Genomic DNA, 20,629 nt, shown 5'->3' with positions numbered 1-20,629 from the left:
CCCAGGTCTGGTACAGTCCTGAACCCAGGTGTAGTACAGTCCTTGGAACCCAGGTGTGGTACAGTCCCTTGAACCCAGGTGTTGGTACAGTCCTTGAACCCAGGTGTGGTACAGTCCTTGAACCCAGGTGTGGTACAGTCCTTGAACCCAGGTCTGGTACAGTCCTTGAACCCAGGTGTAGTACAGTCCTTGAACCCAGGTGTGGTACAGTCCTTGAACCCAGGTGTGGTACAGTCCTTGAACCCAGGTGTGGTACAGTCCTTGAACCCAGGTCTGGTACAGTCCTTGAACCCAAGTGTGGTGAAGACCTCACATAGACATTGTGTTCTTAGTTTAATTCCATTCTCTGCATTAGCATGCAAGTTCATCAGGATCTCACTTCAAAACGACACACATAAGAGGCAGCTTTGACAAACGGGTCGGTCATTTCCACCCATGGCTCCCCCTCTGTGAATTCTTGTGTGTTTTAAGAGGTTTTATTAAGGGAATGACAACAGGAGAGTTATTAGTATAGGCTGTTCTGGAGTGTGTCCAAACAATAAGTCATTTTCCACACTTTATTCTCATAAATTGTCATCCAAAACAGCAAATGTTGATTTCTTACGTTGTGAAATGAATGACACATCACGAGAATGGCCGCAAGTGTTCAGATAAGAGATTCCATTTTGTCATCCTATTTATTAATTATCGGTGGAATTATCGGGCGATACCAATATAGCGGTAAAAGGTCAATATCGGCCGATAATATCGGTGAACTGATATATTGATTGGGCTCTAATTACAACACACACAAATACACACACACACGCTCACAAAAGAGTGGTCCATATACCCTCTACAATCTTCACATGACAAGAACAGAATAACAACAATGTTACCAAACGGAAACTGCGAGAGACAACTCCGACACGGTGCTTTTATCTGGTGAATGTGTAGCAACAGTACTTGAAAGAATTCTGAGCTAAATGTCCAAGCGGTCAGGCAAAGTCAAGGACATTTCTCATAACCTCTCTATCTTGTTTTGCTCTTTCTCATTTGCTCCCTCTCTCCCCTCTCTCCCTCTCTCCCTCTCTACCTCTCTCCCTCTCTCTTTGGCATGTACTCCTAATTGCATTTCAGTTCCAAAAAGTCAGGACTCAGGACAGGATTTTGGGAGGGATTAGTTTAACCCCGTTCACAGGAAAACACTTTTTTCTGATTTAAATTAGGTTGTTTGGGAGATTAACCAGCACATTAGTGCCCCCTAAACAGGAAATAACAGGGGAGAGACAGGGACATGATGGATAAGAGAGGAGATCCATCAGAGCCTATTTAATTCTGATTATATAAGGCAGACAAACACTGCCTTTTGAAGAAGGGTCAAGCCATTTTACTTTATCTCTGTTGCAGTTTTGGGGTGACAATGGGCATCAAAGGCCTTATGATCCTAGGGAAATGTTGATGTATATTTAGAATAATTGAAAAATCAAAGTGGCTTGACTTTGTATGATGCGTTGATGATGGGTTCAGGCAAAATAACTATTCAGTTATTTGAACTGAATGAAAATATAATGTAGGTATAGGGTTGTGGCGGTCATGAAATTTTGTCAGCCGGTGATTGTCAAGCAAATAACTGCTGGACTCATGGTAATTGATTGTTAATTAACATAAACACATTTAGGATCTCCTAGCTTCCAAACCTACAAGCCACTGAGGCAGACCTTTGGAACATCTACATTTGAAAAAGTCTAATAAATCCATGTAATATAGCCTACACCATCACAATAAATCCAGAATTTATTTTAGACAGGTCTAAAGAAACATGATATAAAGAAAATGTAGTCTATTTCAGGAGAACCGAATAGCATACTCTGAGTTGTCCTTATGTTAGGCCCTGATCTGGCTATGCCATATTGCCGTGGGCTACACTACTTCATTTAGCAGACAAGATTTGCTTAGAATTCCGTGGGATTGTTTTATATTATTTTATAGTATGAAGAATACAATTGAACATAGCTGAATAAAATAGAAAGGATATGTTTTCCATATGATTTGAGGGAGTGCAAACATGCAGCTATTCTGTGGTGAGCGGTGAAAACCTCTTATGGATCTGACCCTTTTTTTAATTACAATTTTCTCCTAAAATGACATACCCAAATCTCACTGCCTGTAGCTCAGGACCTGAAGCAAGGATATGCATATTATTGATACCATTTGAAAGGATCTGGTAAAAGATAATACAAACAAAAAACATGCATTTATTTTTTTATTTTTTTATCATCACCTTTGAAATGCAAGAGAAAGGCCATAATATAATATTGCAGTTTAGGCGCAATTTATATTTTGGCCACTAGATGGAAGCAATGTGTGTGCAAAGTCTCAGATTGATCCAGTGAAGTATTGCAATACTGGACAATATTTTGTATCCAGGCTGCCCAAATGTGCCTAATTGGTCAATTGATACACAAGTACATAACTATAGAGAACATACAAAAATTAGATGGTAATACAAAATTTAAGTTTACACACTCCCAGAAATGTTATACGTGATGGATCATTAGCTTATACACTAACTTTCACACATCTAGATGGCCGGGCGGGGTAGGTGTGGAGCCAGAGACAGCAGGGGTTCAAACTGTAGAACCCAGTTCCTACATTTGAATATAAAAATGTATTTTATCAAACAAAACTATGCAATATTTTATCTCTGGGACCCTCAGGATGACAAATCAGAGTAAGATTACTGAATGTAAGTACATTATTTACCTTCAGAGGTGAATGTATCAAACCAGTTGCCGCGATAAAAGGTTTTTGTTGTTGTGCACTCTCCTCAAACAATAGCATAGTWTTTTTTCACTGTAATAGCTACTGTAAATTGGACAGTGCAGATGGGTTAACAAGAATGTAAGCTTTCTGCCCATATAAGACATGTCTATGTCCTGGGAAATGTTTTTGTTACTTACAACGTCATGCTAATCACATTAGCACACGTTAGCTCAACCGTCCCTATCATGACACAAGGCAAGACCCAGATGCAGACACAGGAGGCAGATGGTTGGAGTTTAAGATGTTTAATAAATCCAAAGGGAGTAGGCAAGAGAATGGTCGTGGACAGGCAAAAGTTCAAAACCAGTTCAGAGTTCAGGAGGTACCGAAGGGCAGGCAGGCTCAAGGTCAGGGTAGGCAGAATGATCAGGCAGGTGGGCATGGAGTCCAGAAAACAAGCAAGGGTCAAAACCGGGAGGTCTAGCAAAAGGAGAAAAGGCAAAGGAGGAAAATGCTGGTAGGCTTGGACATACAAGACAAACTGACACAGAGAGACAGGAAACACAGGGATAAATACGCTGGGGAAAACAAGTGACACCTGGAGGGGGTGGAGACAAAAACGAGGACAGGTGAAACAGATCAGGGTGTGACAGTCCCGGTATAGGGACACCGATCCGTGGAGGTTATTAACAAAGAAACGTTTCACGTTTCACTATTATGCTTAATTTAGAGTTATTTATGCAACTTTAGTTGTAATGCAAATGTTAGGCTATATGTTTAGATTTTTTATACATTTTAAAGCTGCATGACGTGACTCTAATGATGATTTGAAAAAGTTGCATGAAAGGCATGACCTCTGCTTTGTTTTTTGGTGCATTTGGTACACACTTCATCAGTCTCTCATTCACAATTTGACAAGCACTTGATCATGCCTGGAATTTCCCGGGGCACACCCCCTATAAAAATCCATGGCTTTTGTGGCCGTTGTGCTCTTGGGCTGAATATAATAATTATAATTCACTTCTCCCGGCTGCATGCTCTGAAACACCTCTCACTCACATGGCTCTCTCAGATAGCTAATTTCTCATTAGCCAATGCCCGTCACTTTATCATGTCTTTCTCACAGGCTACAAGTGAAGACAGACACATCGGGGACGGAACTGCGCACGTCCTTATCCAATTCCGAGGTGCATATTGAAGATATTGGAAAAACTGTCCACATTTACTTTTCATCAGCCAACAAGATGAGTACGCCTAACAAACAGCAAAAGCACTAGCCTATGTCAATCTACTATGCCCCATGGTACAAAAGTTGACCTATTCTACACTGTGCGAGAAATGAATGTACCAAACATAGTCTGGAACAGTTGTGGTATGTGATAGATCCCAAAGTAATACAACAACTAGCATAAAAAAATATACTTTTTTACGCAACAGATCAGAACATTTAGCTTAAAATGTTGATAAACTATTAGGCTATTTCTTCACAAAATGCTTCACATAAGCGCAGCACACGGCAGTAGGCTATAAGCACCAATGTTCCAAAATGCAATCTGTCACGCTCTGACCATAGAGAGCCCTTGGTTCTCTATGGTGTAGTAGGTCAAGGTGTGACTAGGGGGTGTTCTAGCTTCATATTTCTATGTTGGTGTTTTGTATGGTTCCCAATTAGAGGCAGCTGGTAATCGTTGCCTCTAATTGGGGATCATATTTAGGTAGCCATTTTTCCCACCTGTGTTTGTGAGATATTGTTTTGTGTTTGTGCATGTGCACCACGACTTTCACGTTTTGTTATTGGTTTATTGTTTTTGTTTAAAGTTTTCACCGAAATAAAGATGTGGATCTTCAATCACGCTGCGCCTTGGTCCGCTCATTACGACGATCGTGACACAATCAATGAGCTGGAAAACACCATTCTCAAAAGTGACCACAAATGTGATTTTGCATTTAATGCTTTTATTATAAAGGTGCATTTTAATATGTATGCATTTTTACCTTCCCCAAACTGGAAACTCACGCGCTGCTTATGTATGCTAGTTGTAAAGGGGATTAATGTGCTTAATTTTAAGAAGTTATTTGGCCACTATATTTGTGATACAAACCTTATCAAAATATATAGGCCTATAGGCTAGGTAAAACATGAGGTGTGCGATTATGATTTTTTAAAGTTGCCAAAAAAAAGGCATGCCCTCTTTCTTGCTTTATTGCACACAAGCTGGGCATCATTCACAAGTGATAATATATTATTCACAAGTGATAGTTCAATATTGTCACCCATCAGACTATTCTTGATTTAATCTGATCTATACTTATTCTTAATAATATACTGWGGCCTCCTGAGTGGCACAGTGGTCTAAAGCACTGCATCGCAGTGCTAGCTGTGCCACTAGAGATTCTGGGTTTGAGTCCAGCTCTGTCGCAGCTGGCCGTGACTGGGAGACCCATGGGGCTGCACACAATTTGCCCAGCGTCGTCCTGGTTAGGGGAGGGTTTGGCTGGCAGGGATGTCCTTGTCCCATCGTGCACTAGCGACTCCTGTGGCGGGCCGGGCGAGGTGCACTCCGACACAGTCGCCAGGTGTACGGTGTTTCCTCCGACACATTGGTGTGGCTGGCTTCCGGGTTAAGTGGCCATTGTATCAAGAAGCAGTGCGGCTTGGTTGGGTTGTGTTTCAGAGGACACATACAGTGGGGAGAACAAGTATTTGATACACTGCCGATTTTGAAGGTTTTCCTACTTACAAAGCATGTAGAGGTCTGTAATTTTTATCATAGGTACACTTCAACTCTGAGAGACGGAATCTAAAACAAAAATCCAGAAAATCACATTGTATGATTTTTAAGTAATTAATTTGCATTTTATGCATGCCTACGGCGGTGACTTATCTGGAAATATTATGGTTACATGATTATCAAGAGAGAGGGTGAAGGAAAAAAAGAGTCCCCTGCCTCAAAGCAGAGAATGTGATAAAAACACCTCTGTCTAATTACTCTTCCAAGAAAATATATCGTTTTGATTGATTTTTGGTATCATTATGAAACCTTTGTTTGCAATTACAAAGATCATACGTTTCTGTAGTTATTGACCAGGTTTGCACACACTGCAGCAGGGATTTTGCCCACTCCTCCATACATACCTTCTCCAGATCCTTCAGGTTTCGGGCTGTCGGTGGGAATACGGACGTTCAGCTCCCTCCAAAGATTTTCTATTGGGTTCAGGTCTGGAGACTGGCTAGGCCACTCCAGGACCTTGAGATGCTTCTTACGGAGCCACTCCTTAGTTGCCCTGGCTGTGTGTTTCGGGTCGTTGTCATGCTGGAAGATCCAGCACGACCCATCTTCAATGCTCTTACTGAGGGAAGGAGGTTTTTGGCCAAGATCTCGCGATACATGGCCCCATCCATCCTCCCCTCAATACGGTGCAGTCGTCCTGTCCCCTTTGCAGAAAAGCATCCCCAAAGAATTATGTTTCCACCTCCATGCTTCATGGTTGGGAGGGTGTTCTTGGGGTTGTACTCAACCTTCTTCTTCCTCCAAACACGGCGAGTGGAGTTTAGACCAAAAAGCTCTATTTTTGTCTCATCAGACCACATGACCTTCTCCCATTCCTCCTCTGGATCATCCAGATGGTCATTGGCAAACTTCAGACGGGCCTGGACATGCGCTGGCTTGAGCAGGGGGACCTTGCGTGCGCTGCAGGATTTCAATCCATGACAGCGTAGTGTGTTACTAATGGTTTTCTTTGAGACTGTGGTCCCAGCTCTCTTCAGGTCATTGACCAGGTCCTGCCGTGTAGTTCTGGGCTGATCCCTCACCTTCCTTATGATCATTGATTCCCCACGAGGTGAGATCTTGCATGGAGCCCCAGACCGAGGGTGATTGACCGTCATCTTGAACATCTTCCATTTTCTAATAATTGCGCCAACAGTTGTTGCCTTCTCACCAAGCTGCTTGCCTATTGTCCTGTAGCCCATCCCAGCCTTGTGCTGGTCTACAATTTTATCCCTGATGTCCTTACACAGCTCTCTGGTCTTGGCCATTGTGGAGAGATTGGAGTCTGTTTGATTGAGTGTGTGGACAGGTGTCTTTTATACAAGTAACAAGTTCAAACAGGTGCAGTTAATACAGGTAATGAGTGGAGAACAGGAGGGCTTCTAAAAGAAAAACTAACAGGTCTGTGAGAGCCGGAATTCTTACTGGTTGGTAGGTGATCAAATACTTATGTCACGCAATAAAATGCAATTTAATTACTTAAAAATCATACAATGTGATTTTCTGGATTTTTGTTTTAGATTCCGTCTCTCACAGTTGAAGTGTACCTATGATAAAAATTACAGACCTCTACATGCTTTGTAAGTAGGAAAACCTTCAAAATCGGCAGTGTATCAAATACTTGTTCTCCCCACTGTAGCTCTCGACCTTCACCTCTCCCAAGTCCGTACGGGAGTTGCAGTGATGAGACCAGACTGTAACTACCATTTGGGGAGAAAAAGGGGTAAAACAATTAATAATAATAACATTCTGTAAGTGTGAAATTTGTTTTGATTTAGAATGGACCATTATCATGCACCTGTCTCAAAACAGGCAGGGGYAAAAATATATGTAAAATATATGTAATCTATGCACTTAAATAGCGAATTGAGGGCGCTTTTCTTGTGGTTCATTTTCATGACAAGCTAGGTAGGCTATACTCCTGTTGCAAAGTTGAGAAATAAATATACTAGGCCTAGCCTATAGAAAGCTGATGGCATCCTCCTCTTTTTAATCGAGGCCAACACTGTTTTCTCACGCAATTGCATATCCTATAGAAATGTTACGCAACATGAGCTCATGGGTTCTCATGAAGTGATTGATTAGATTTTTGAACACATTTGCATTGATGTCAGAGCGATTAGAGAGACAATAGAGTGCTGAGTACCAGGCAGTTAGCAAGTTTGGTAGGATACTAATAACCATCAGTAGCATCTGCGCTTGGAGAAGCCTAATTACCGTGACTAACGGTCATGTGGAATTTGACTGCGATCATGACTCGTGACCACCGGTGTGGCGATAATACGGTCACCGTACAGCCCTATGTAGGTATCGTATCACACTATAAAGGTTGGACTATCTCACTCTGATTAAGAGGATGTTGTGTGTCCTTGGCTTGATCAGAAAGGAATATGTGCTGTAGTGATAATCTCTCACAAGTGGACTCCTTTTTTCCCAAATACTTATTTTTCCCACACATTTTCCATCATTGTCCATTTATTCATGTTTTGGGACCATTGAACTGAACCCATGGCAACAGCCTTTAATGGTAGTAGTACTTAATAACCACATTGGAGGGATCTTGATAATTACGTAATTTAATTCTTACTGTAATAACATACAGTGCATTCGGAAAGTATTCAGACCCCTTGACTTTTCCACATTTTGCATTGTTCTAAAATGGATAACATTTTCRCTCATCAATCTACACATACTATCCCATAATGACAAAGCAAAAACAATGTTTGCTGAAATATCACATTTACATAAGTATTCAGACTTTTTACTCAGTACTTTGTTGAAATACCTATTATAGCCTTGGGTATTCTTGGGTATGACGTTACAAGCTTGGCACACCTGCACAGCTATTTACAGGTCTCTCCAGAGATGTTCGATCAAGTTTAAGTCCGGGCTCTGGCTGGGCCACTCAAGGACATTCAGAGACGTGTCCCAAAGCCACTCCTGCCTTGTCTTGGCTGTGTGCTTAGGGTCGTTGTCCTGTTTGAAGGTGAACCTTCGCCCCAAGTTCTGAGCGCTCTGGAGCAGGTTTTCATTAAGGCTCTCTGTACTGTGCTCCTTTCATCTTTCCCTCGACCCTGACTAGTCTCCCAGTCCTTGCTGCTGAACAACATCTCCATAGCATGATGCTGCCACCACCATGCTTCATCGTAGGGATGGTGCCTAGTTTCCTCCAGACGTGACGCTTAGCATTCAGGCCAAAGAGTTAAATCTTGGTTTCATCAGACCAGAGAATCTTGTTTCTCATGGTCTCACAGTCCTTTGGGTGCCTTTTGGCAAACTCCAAGTGGACTGTCATATACCTTTTACTGAGGAGTGGCTTCCGTCTGGCCACTCTACCATAAAGGCCTGATTGGTGGAGTGCTGTAGAGATGGCTGTCCTTCTGGAAGAGTCTCCCATCTCCACAGAGGAACTCTGGAGCTCTGTCAGAGTGGCCATCGGGTTCTTGGTCACCTCCCTGACCAAGGCCCATCTCCTCCGATCTCCCCCGAGTTTGGCTGAGCGAACAGTTCTAGGAATAGTCTTGGTGGTTCCAAACTTCTTCCATTAAAGAATGATCTTGGGGACCTTCAATGCTGCAGACATTTTTTGGTACCCTCCCCCAGATCTGTGCTTTGACGCAATCCTGTCTCGGAGCACTACGGACAATCSCTTCGACCTCATAGCTTGGTTTTTGCTTTGACATGCACTGTCAACTGTGGGACCTTATATAGACAGGTGTGTGCCTTTCCAAATCATGTCCAATCAATTGAATTTGCCACAGGTGGACTCCAATCAAGTTGTAGAAACATCTCAAGGATGATCAATAGAAACAGGATTCACCTGAGCTCAATTTCGAGTCTCATAGCAAAGAGTCTGAATACTTATGTAAATAAGGTATTTCTGTTTTTTTATATTTAATACATTTGCAAAAAAAATCCCCAAAACTGTTTTCGCTTTGTCATTATGGGGTATTGTGTGTAGATTGAATAGGAAAAACATTTATTTCATACATTTTAGAATACGGCTGTAACGTAACAAAATGCGGAAAAGGGAAGGGGTCTGAATACTTTCCGAAGGCATTGTATACTGTTATTTGTACTATTACTATTACGCAACTGCATTATAAGTGAGTAGACTATATTAATTATGTTAATTAACCCATCAAACTATTCTCCGTAGCAACAAAGAACTATGTACTCCTGTTGCGCTATAATTCTATATTTGGGGGGATTATTCCTGATCGCTTTGTCGCCAAATCTAATTATGAACTTTGGCTCCCAGGTAGGCATGAAGAGCTTTGTGCAATTATAGTGTTATTACAGTGTTGCTTTATAATTCTCTTGATTCTCTAACTTCCTTAGCCCATGATGTGTACAATACAACCGGCTCTGTGTTGTCGCTCCTCTCTTGCTGAGTTTTCCGGACTGACTGCTGCGTCCACGGAACAATTTTTTCTCCCTCCCGCACGTGCCCCTGCACCTGCCAGTGTTCAGTCAAYCATAGACTTCCCAAAGAAAGACTCAACAGTCTATAAATATCACCCCCTCACAAAACACTGCTCCCTACAGATCTGCTATCTTAATTTGATCACTGCGCTGCAGGAAATGCAATTGTAGTGTATTCAAGGTTTAACCTCGTCAGACCAATGGACAGCGGGGGGTTGGTAGCCTAGCGGTTATAGTGTTAGGCCGGTAACCGAAAGGTTGCTAGTTCAAATCCCCGAGAGATATGATGAAACTGGCTCGCATGAGAACCGCCACAGGAAAGGAAGACCCAGAGTTACCTCTACTCATTAGAGGTAACTGCACCTCAGATTGCACACCAAATAAATATTTCACAGAGTTAAAGTAACAGACACAGCTCAACATCAACTGTTTAGAGGAGACTGCGTGAATCATGCCTTCATGGTCGAATTGCTGCAAAGAAACCACTACTAAAGGACACCAATAAGAAGAGGAGACTTGCTTGGGCCAAGAAACACAAGCAATGGACATTAGACCAGTGGAAATTAGTCTAAATTAGACATTTTTGGTTCCAACTGCCATGTCTTTGTGAGACACGGAGTGGTTGAACGGATGATCACTGCATGTGTGGTTCCCACCGTGAAGCATGGAGGAGGAGGTGTGATGGTGTGGGGGTGCTTTGCTGGTGACACTGTTCGTGATTTATTTAGAATTCACACTTAACCATCATGGCTACCTCAGCATTCTGCAGCGATACGCCATCCCATCTGATTTGCGCTTAGTGGGACTATCATTTTTTTTTTCAACAGGACAATGACCCAACACACCTCCAGGCTGTGTAAGGGCTATTTTACCAAGAAGGAGAGTGATGGAGTGCTACTTCAGATGACCTGGCCTCCACAATCACCCGACCTCAACCCGATTGAGATGGTTTGGGATGAGTTGGACCGCAGAGTGAAGGAAAATCGGCCAACAAGTGCATATGTGGGAACTCCTTCAAGACTGTCTGAAAAGCATTCCTCATGAAGCTGGTTGATTGAATGCCAAGAGTGTGCAAAGCTGTCATCAAGGCAAAGGGTGGCTTCTTTGAAGATTCTCAAATCTCAAATATATTTTGATTTGTTTAACACTTTTTTGGTTACTAGTGTTATTTCATAGTTGTGATGTCTTCACTATTATTCGTCAATGTAGAAAATAGTAAAAATAAAGAAAAACCATTGAATGAGTAGGTGTGTCCAAGGTTTTGACTCACGATGTTGAAAACAGGTTAGATGTCCAAAACGCGCCGGCATCACGGTGGGACTGAAGGCAATCTAAAGTTTGTAATTTCCACTTAAACATTTCAGACTTGATTTGCCCTAAAGAAAAATGTATCAACTCCTACAAAAATGTTGATTAATTATTATCCACATAATAATTCCCATTTACTGTTGCTGCAGGATTATTTACCTGCTGTGAGAAGCAGGGTCAAATTATGATAGCGTATTTGTACATACAAACCAGCTCAAGCTGAGGCTGAGAATAGAACAGTAGCTTTGAGGCAGTGTGTTGCTCTCCCATGCAGAATGCTCAACCTTTTGCTTTCGTGAGAAATTATGAAATGAATTAGTCCACACACACGCACACACACACACACACTAAACTGTGATGGTGGAAAAGGAGGTACTGTGTCATTATGCTTAATGTCTCCTAAGCTTTGGGGTTTTACAAAAGTGTTATTAGTGATGATCTCCCTGAACAAAATTATCTCCACAGGTGGTCTTGTTCAAGGTAAAATCCTCGGGACCACCCGGGCTTTGGCTATGTATAACTAGCCAGGTAGTTCCCAGCACACCTTTCCGTTCTCACACTGATCTGTGGTCTGTCTGTACCTTACAGGTAGTGATGTGCATTCGTGGGGCATGAGCTTAATCCTTGCATTACTGTGTGTACATATCAGTTAACAGACATCTTATTATCCTCTCATGATAGTAGAACTCTTAATCAGCAGAGGGAGTTCTGTAATAAAACCACCATGTTATACTGCTAGGAACCTGTCAACACAGGCACATGCCAGAAAAGCGCTACGCAGGGAAGTTGTGAGAGAGAGATGGAGAGTTCCAGAATAACAGGAGAGCAGAAGCAGTAGGGAGGGTGGGTTGGCAGGGCTTTGCTCAGAGCCAATCAACTGTCAGAGAAAAAGAGTGTGTTTGTGTGTGTGTGAGAGGGAGCGAGTTTACTCTCCTTTTAGCAGCCTCTCTGTGATGCTGCCTATTTTAAAGGGACATCACACACTGCAGACAGCTGCACATGACAATCTACAGCAGCAGGGACTCTTGCTGCTGGACGCCCGTGGACCAGATATAACAAAGATTCAAAGAGAGGGAGGTAGAACGAGAAAGCGAGAGCTAGAAAAAGATAGAGAGAGCGAGGAAGCTCCAGGGAAAGGAGGACAGAACTCTTTGTCTTGAAAAGTGTGTTTAAGAGGAATCGCTACTGAAAGTTTTTCAGTTCTCCTCTGGGGAGTGAAGCTTTCAGCCTGGCTGGCTACGTTCTTGCTCTTCCTTCAGATGTTTCTACTGTGAACTATTTGGCTGGCTCACATCTCCAGTCTCTCCACACTGTCTATATTGGAGAGTACCCCTGGGACCATTCACGTGGATTGACGGTCACTACTCAGCACTGTCCTTGGATCAGTTTTGCACAGCTCCTAAAGGAGAAGATTGACCTGGCTGGCCTGAGCTAGGATCAGATTATCTTGGAGTGCGGTTTTTGCGAGAAGGGGATCATTGAAGTTTGAATCGGGTCTTGATCAGGCTTGATTGAATCCGATAACTCCTATTTAGTCGGATATGTTCTACTTGGGTTTATACACTATACTTGTGTCCCATCGTGCCCCATGAAGCGATTTGGGAGCCTGAGGGCGAGRAAGAAGAAGAAGGAGCCAGACAGTCGGACAGGGAGGAGGCAGTCCGAGCCCCACGGCCTCTTGGGAAACAGTAAGCGGGCAGCATTTGTAGACACACTAATACCAATATGTACTTAAACAGTTACATGTGTTTTAGTAGCCTAAGTTTGTTCATGAATGCTAAAACTGTGTGAGTGTGTGAGTAAAAAGTGTGAGTGTGTGAGTTTGCTTGGATCTAACATCAAAGTCCATTGTCTTCTCAAGTAGTTGATGTGATGAATGATATGATGACTGATGTGATACTGGAAAGCTTCAGAAGCCTAAGATGTTATGATGTCACCAGAGGGTTGCTAGCATGAAAAGCCAGGGAGAAAGACAGAGTTTCTATTGAGTGTAAAATAAGGAAATTGGGCAGATCAATGATATGTTACTGTAACATAGGGGAAGAAAATGGTTTCATTTGGCCAAAATAAAAATAAATACATTTCTTGTGTGAACTCCTTTACTTTGCCAAACGCCACAAAGCTTAAAGCTAATTCGTAGCTGTTGTGGAAATTCTCCACCGGGATAGACTGCAGAAACAGTCCCTGTTTTGATCCTTGCAAGCCCAGATACTTTGGGCATGATCTCGACTCAGGGTAGTGCACTTTCACTGTGGCTGTAGAGCTAATTTCCTAGATTGTCTGTCCTCCTTTGGATTGATACTGAGCTCTCTAACGACCTTGCACAGTGAGGAAAGGAAAGGATACACTCCTTCCACACACACACACACACACACACACACACACACACACACACACACACACACACACACACACACACACACACACACACACACACACACACACACAACACACACACACACACACACACACACACACACACACACTTATTTTTACCGTCAGGGAATAAAATATGTTTCGGATTAAGTATTGTAAACTAAAACCAGCCATTTACGTAATCACCATGGCTGCTCTGCTGCCAGTCAATGAGAATGGAGTGACAGATTACAGTGTGAAAGCCAGAGATTACAGGATGACTTCTGGAGATGGCTATCTCAGAATAACAGACTGCACAGACAGTTGCTATTTTGACATTATGCTGAGGATTTTTAGATTCACATTTAAAAGTGGAATTGAGGTAATTCAGCACAAAGCACATGGGAGTGCTCATTCCATATTTTTAACAAAGTTTTGAGCAAAATGTTCTGTTTCTTATTAGACAAGTTCTTGTAGTCCCGACCTGTTTCTGTTCGTTTTCTTTGTCCGGTCCTATTGAACAGGACCCAGGTGTTTGATTCAGTCTAAGAGGAAACTCTACACATTTTGCCTTGCTGTGGGGTTGAAGGCGTGAGGACTCTTAAAGCGTCGCTCAACTTGTCATTGTACCCCTGACCTGCCACCTGTCACAAGTGGATGCAGGAGGTAGCCTAAACCTCTCTAATGGAACGTAGCCATCTGTCATATTATAACACACACACAAACACGCTGTAAGGTCTACACCTGTTGTATTCGGCACGTGACAAATAAATTAGATTTGAACATTTGTTTTGAACCACAGTTTAGCGTTCCCTGAACGCTATCAAAGGTTGTGATGGATTGACTGTCAGGTGTTAACATGTATGTAATGGAATTAAGCAATGCAATTCAATGTAAAATAAACAGAGTAAAATAGCTTACAGTAGGTTTGAACGTCTGACATGCAGGGCCGGATTAAGAAATCATACACACTTCCTGGCACACCATCATTTTCAGTAAACAAATCCGTGCACCAAGATGTACATTTACTGTTGAATAAAAATACCCTTTATAATAAAGCCATAATAATGTTTGCCTTGTGTCATAGGATAGAGTTGAGAAGAGGCGTTTTTAGGATTTCCATACATGGCCAGGGCCAGATTTAGAAATCATAGGGGCTTTGTTGTTGGCTTTGTTTGTTTTTTCTGGTCTTGAATTCAAACAAACAATAGCTCAGGCCAATGAAGCGACACACATGTTGTACAATATTAAGAGGCAATATATATATATACAGTGTATATATCATAGGCTACAGTAGGCTACTAAATAACATTTCCAGTGGCACACTGACTCACCTAATGATGAAGATGAAGCCATAGGCTACTACTCACGGTGATGGCCGATGTGCTCGTCGTGGCAATAGCCTATCTCAAGATGAGCTACTTTGAAGAAAAGTGCTGCTGTTAGCTACAAATTGGGAGTTGCTGAGAAAAAATGTATGTTGGTTCTACAGACAGATTAGTCTTCTCTTTTCCGCAGTAGGCATTTGCTTTCAAAAACTGTGCATTTTTACCACGATTGTATTTAGAAATTAGCAAAAGGACAACCCAAAGCCGCAACCAACCATAGAAATATAATCCATAGATGGCAGTTCCCATTCAAGTCAGGACTGGCATCCATTGCTAGTGTACCCATGAGTTTAACAGTCAAATTGCCAGGGTAGGATTTTACAAGACCCTTCTATGGATTATATGTCTATGATCACAATGCAGCAAGATGTAGCCTATATTTGGGGAGCATGCTGCCCAAACTGCAGCCTGCCAGACTGTAACTGCCAACTTATATTTTTTTAACCTTTATTTAACTAGGCAAGTCAGTTAAGAACAAATTCTTATTTACAATGACAGCCTACACCAGCCAAACCTGGGCCAATTGTGCACCGCCCTATGGGACTCCCAATCAGGGCCGGTTGTGATACAGCCTGGATTCAAACCAGGGTATCTATAGTGATATCTCTAACACTGAGATGCAGTGCCTTAGACCGCTGCACCACTTGGGAGCCCCAGAAAACACTTTAGTAAAAGAGGGCTACAAATAGTATGTAATGGTGTGGGGTGCATTTTCCTGGCATGGTTTAGGTCCAGTTGTAGAATCTATGCCAAGGTGCGTTGAAGCTGTTCTGGTTGCTTGTGGGGGCCAAACACCCTTTTTAGACACTATGTTGGTGTTTCCTTTATTTTGCCAGTTACCTGTATGCGCTTGTGATAAAATGTAATCCAGTTATTTTTTGAGAAACTGTTGATCCTGTGTGACTAAATTATGCTCTCTAGTGTATTTTGAACATTAAGAGCGGGATCCTGTGGTTGGATTTAAAATAATAATAATAACATTTTTAAAAATTAAATGCCTCTTGGGCCCACTTTTGGCTTTGGCCCAGCCCTTGACTCACACATTTGACCAGTCACATTTATTTATTATGCAGTTTATTTATTTATTTTTTATTAATCAGTTACCCAATCAAGGCAGGACACCCCAGTTACCCTCCTCATCTCCTCCCTCCATCTGATGATTAGCAGAGTTGCAGCAGGTTGTCTACACTCATTGAGAGTGGGCTCCTGAATCCTCCTGTGGTTGGCGGTTGCAGTAAAAAAACATTTAGAATATATATACACATTTGTGGCCTGCTGGAGGTCATTTTGCAGGGCTCTGGCAGTGCTCCTCCTTGCACAAAGGCGGAGGTAGCGGTCCTGCTGCTGGGTTGTTGCCCTCCTACGGCCTCCTCCACGTCTCCTGATGTACTGGCCTGTCTCCTGGTAGCGCCTCCATGCTATGGACACTACGCTGACAGACACAGCAAACCTTCTTGCCACAGCTCGCATTGATGTGCRATCCTGGATGAACTGCACTACCTGAGCCACTTGTGTGGGTTGTAGACTCCGTCTCATGCTACCACTAGAGTGAAAGCACCGCCAGCATTCAAAAGTGACCAAAACATCAGCCAGGAAGCATAGGAACTGAGAAGTGGTCTGTGGTCACCACCTGCAGAACCACTCCTTTATTGGGGGTGTCTTGCTAATTGCCTATAATTTCCACCTTTTGTCTATTCCATTTGCACAACAGCATGTGAAATTTATTGTCAATCAGTGTTGCTTCCTAAGTGGACAGTTTGATTTCACAGAAGTGTGATTGACTTGGAGTTACATTGTGTTGTTTAAGTGTTCCCTTTATTTTTTTGAGCAGTGTATATATATATACTGTATACATTTCCTTTATTTTTATTTATTTACTTCTACCTCTCGCCACGCGCCTGGGTCCAGGGGCTTTCGTCCCGGTAAGCCCCTGCATTAATCCGGCCCTACTGACATGAAGTAGATTTGATTGATATCCCCTCATTTGTTGCCTTGAAACAACCCAGCTCAGAAGTTCTTAAAACGTCATGAGGATCACCTCAGTAGAATGTCATCTGGATTTAATCCAAACTGGCAACCAGGTGTTTTCAGGGAAATTCAAAACTGCATTAATCCTGCGCTACACAGAACGTTTGAATGTGTAGCCACTTGAGTTCCGTTTGACATGGATGAATGCAGTTGTTGTCTGACCTCAGTAGGTGGCACTGTTGACTTCCTTAACAATTTCAAAATCTACTTTTTTTTCAAAAGTAGCCAAGACATTTCCCCCCAAAAATGTGTGAATGTTTARAATTTATACAGAGCATCTTGGTGCAAGCCTATGAAAGAGGGTACTGATCCATGTTTAGTATAATGTGGTCAGGGTATTTACACACTTTAAAACAGCACCACTTTCCTGTCTGGCTGTCATATACAGTTGAAGTCGGAAATTTACATACACCTTAGCCAAATACATTTAAACGCAGTTTTTCACAATTCCTGACATTTAATCACAGTAAAGATTTCCTGTCTTAGGTCAGTTAGAATAATAGTAGAGAGAATGACTTTCTTTCATCACATTCCCTGTGGGTCAGAAGTTTACATACACTCAATTAATATTTGGTAGCATTGCCTTTAAATTGTTTAACTTGGGTCAAACGTTTTGGGTAGCCTTCTATTTTTGTTTCATCAGACCAGAGGACATTTCTCCAAAAAAGTACGATCTTTGTCCCCATGTGCAGTTGCAAACCGCCAGTTTTGGAGAAGTGGCTTCTTCCTTGCTGAGAGGCCTTTCAGGTTATGTCGATATATGACTAGTTTTATTGTGGATATAGATACTTTTGTACCTGTTTCCTCCAGCATCTTCACAAGGTCCTTTGCTGTTGTTCTGGGATTGATTTGCACTTTTCACACCAAAGTACGTTCATCTCTAGGAGACAGAACGCGTCTCCTTCCTGAGCGGTATGAGTGCAAAGCTCTTTGAGGAATGACATTGGTTGGCAAGTCAGACTCCTACCATTATGGAAACACTTAGGATAGTGTCATTGATTGATTAGTCAATCCACTGATTTATTGATCGGATTTCTTCTTATGATGTTGGGTGACAGGTAGCCTAGTGGTTAGAACGTTGGGCCAGTAACTGAAAGGTTGCTGGATTGAATCCCTGAGCTGACAAGGTAAAAATCTGTCATTCTGCACCTGAACAAGGCAGTTATCTCACTGTTCCCGCGTAGGCTGTCATTGTAAATAAGAATTTGTTCTTAACTGACTTGCCTAGTTAAATAAAGGTTAAATATAAATGGCCAATATACCACGGCTAAGGGCTGTTCTTATGCAACGAGTAGTACCTTTATACAGCCCTTAGCCGTGGTATATTGACCATATACCACAAACCCCAGAGGTGCCTTATTGCTATTATAAACTGGTTACCAACGTAATTAGAGCAGTACAAATACATTTTTTGTCATACCCGTGGTACACGGTGTGATATTTTGTTCAGTTCAGTATCAGTTTCGGATCTAAACGTTGTCAATAAAGCAGGGAATTGGGAGCTTTAACAGTGTGGGGGCCTTCTTGTTCTATACTAGTATTCTTTATTAGCCCAGCACCTATGTTTTTAAGGATGTGCATATGACCACAAACTATACCATGGCTGTCAGCCAATCAGCATTTAGGGATCGAACCACCCAGTTTATAATATAATTTAGGTTACAGTAGTTATGTAAAATCAAAAGAAGTGCCCTCACATCACAGTTGATGTCTATCAGCTTTCATCTAGAGACTTTCATGTGGATTTCAAGGCTCTAAAACCAGTGTTGAGAGAAAATAACATACACTGTCATTTATTTACCTTTTTTAACACAACGGCAGCCATTAGCTCACCATCAAAGAGCTTCCATTCCGCTATATGTGGCTATGAGTGTATGTGTTGAGCTTTCCCCATCACTAGTGATTCATGTCTAGCTCTCGGCAAAGTCAAAGCAGAAGGACTTTCATACTGTAGCTCTGAATGGGTGACCAATGACCACCTCATACAAATGATTGGATGTCAAGAATATGCCAGCAGTATTTCTCCCTTGTAAAACACTGGAGGTGTCTCATGGCCAAGTTGTGTGTGTGTGTGTGTGTGTATGTGTGTGTATAAAGAGAACTGTCATGTCAGGTTCTGTTTTGGTTTACACTGTTCTGCCCACCCTGCAATGCATGCTGGTACACCCCACTGATTGCTCTAGCCTCTCTCTGTCACCTTACTTGACACTGTCGCAGATGGCAACTCCCTAAGAGCTCTGGCTCTCTCTCTCACACTCTGTTGCCATGGTTTCCTCACACCATGACATCCCATGATGCAACATGTTGATAGTCTGGAACTGTGATCAAATGAAAACCCTAGGGTTATTTCATTAGGATTTTTTTTTCTAGTTTGTTTTAAGTGTGACACTTTAGGTGTGTGTATATTCATAGCATAAATAATGGAATAAAGTAATAACAGTTCAACGTGGGCCACCCACAACCCTGACACTCCAAATGGATTATCAACTGTCATAGAACAAAACAATTGTATATCTCTGTCCGTTTGTATTGCCCCTTTTCCCAAAGTCACTCTACTTTGTCAAACACAGTAGGTTTATTATTTGATCAGCTGGCAGGTGCTTCAGGGGAACTGTGCTTATTGATCATCTCCATCTGGTTGATGAAGTAACTTTGACACATCAAGTACCAGATACATATCTATGAAGAGGACACAAGGTATTCACAAATAGCTCTTTTGCTAGCCAGTGAGTTCACACAGCTACATTTCAGTACATAGAAATGTGTTGTTTATACGCCCGTCCAATGTCAAGTGTATGGTACAAAAGATTAGACTTTTGTAGGCTCAGGGGTTGAGTGTCACTTGCACAGAAAAATGATGCCGAAATGGAGTGAGGAGAATGTCTTTGTTCAAGTGAAAACCTTAACCTCCTTAATTGTCAGTGAAGAGGTCACTTAAAACCACCTTCAAAGGGCACTTTGAAATGTGTTAAGTGCTCTTTAGTAGAGTTCAATTGGTGCCACTGCCATTCACATGCATTAACTGTTTAATGTGTTCATAACGTATTTATAGTATGTTTATAATTACGTCAGTGTCAGTGATCTGTGTAATTTATTAGCATCTTAAAAGATACAACAAACGGATGCGGATATAAAATCGATATAGATACTACATTGTGAGATACTACAGTGAGAAGTGGCATAGGGACATGGACGCAGATATGAAACCTGAGAGAGATGGAGGTAGAGATACTGACACACCAAGAGAGATATGGGGGCAGCAGACTGTCGTTAGTGTCAGACAAGCCAGACGCAAGCTGTGAGAGTGTGAGGCTAGCAGATGTGTCACAGATCACAACCATGGGGAGAAGAATCATTCCAGATGAGTCCACAGATGGAAGTCATCATAGCACAGTACCCAGCTAGCACATTCTTAAAAGTTGTGGGAACGTACGTTTTTGGTTTGCCATTGGTTCTGGGAACATAGCCGTACGTTTCCTTACGGTAAAACAAAACTAGAAACATAAATCTTTAGGTTGCAGGAAGGTTCTGAGAACTTTTTATTATGGTTCTCTGAAAGTTATCCTGGGAGTTTTTTTTAACATTCTGAGAACAGAATGTTACATTATT

At 42.0% G+C, this 20,629-nt stretch overlaps 1 protein-coding gene across 2 annotated transcripts in view; it reads left to right on the top strand.

The window, feature by feature from the left end:
* The window catches only part of LOC111972795 (5'-AMP-activated protein kinase subunit gamma-2-like), a 143,819-nt gene that overhangs the window by 53,843 nt on the left and 69,347 nt on the right, over nt 1-20,629 (top strand). Inside the window, exon 1 of one of the 2 annotated variants that reach the window (XM_070446624.1) lies at nt 12,180-12,937. The exons of the other annotated variant lie outside the window; for it this stretch is intronic. Within the exon in view, the coding sequence (XP_070302725.1) occupies nt 12,838-12,937 (100 nt within the window). The 5' untranslated portion in view covers nt 12,180-12,837. Of the gene's footprint in view, nt 1-12,179; nt 12,938-20,629 lie in introns of those variants that run through there. 2 annotated transcript variants of the gene reach the window in all.

The sequence above is a fragment of the Salvelinus sp. IW2-2015 genome, linkage group LG14, assembly GCF_002910315.2.
Source record: "Salvelinus sp. IW2-2015 linkage group LG14, ASM291031v2, whole genome shotgun sequence".
NCBI lineage: Eukaryota > Metazoa > Chordata > Actinopteri > Salmoniformes > Salmonidae > Salvelinus > Salvelinus sp. IW2-2015.
Note: the sequence above shows the minus strand (reverse complement) of the source record. Positions and strands in the feature narration are given on the sequence as shown.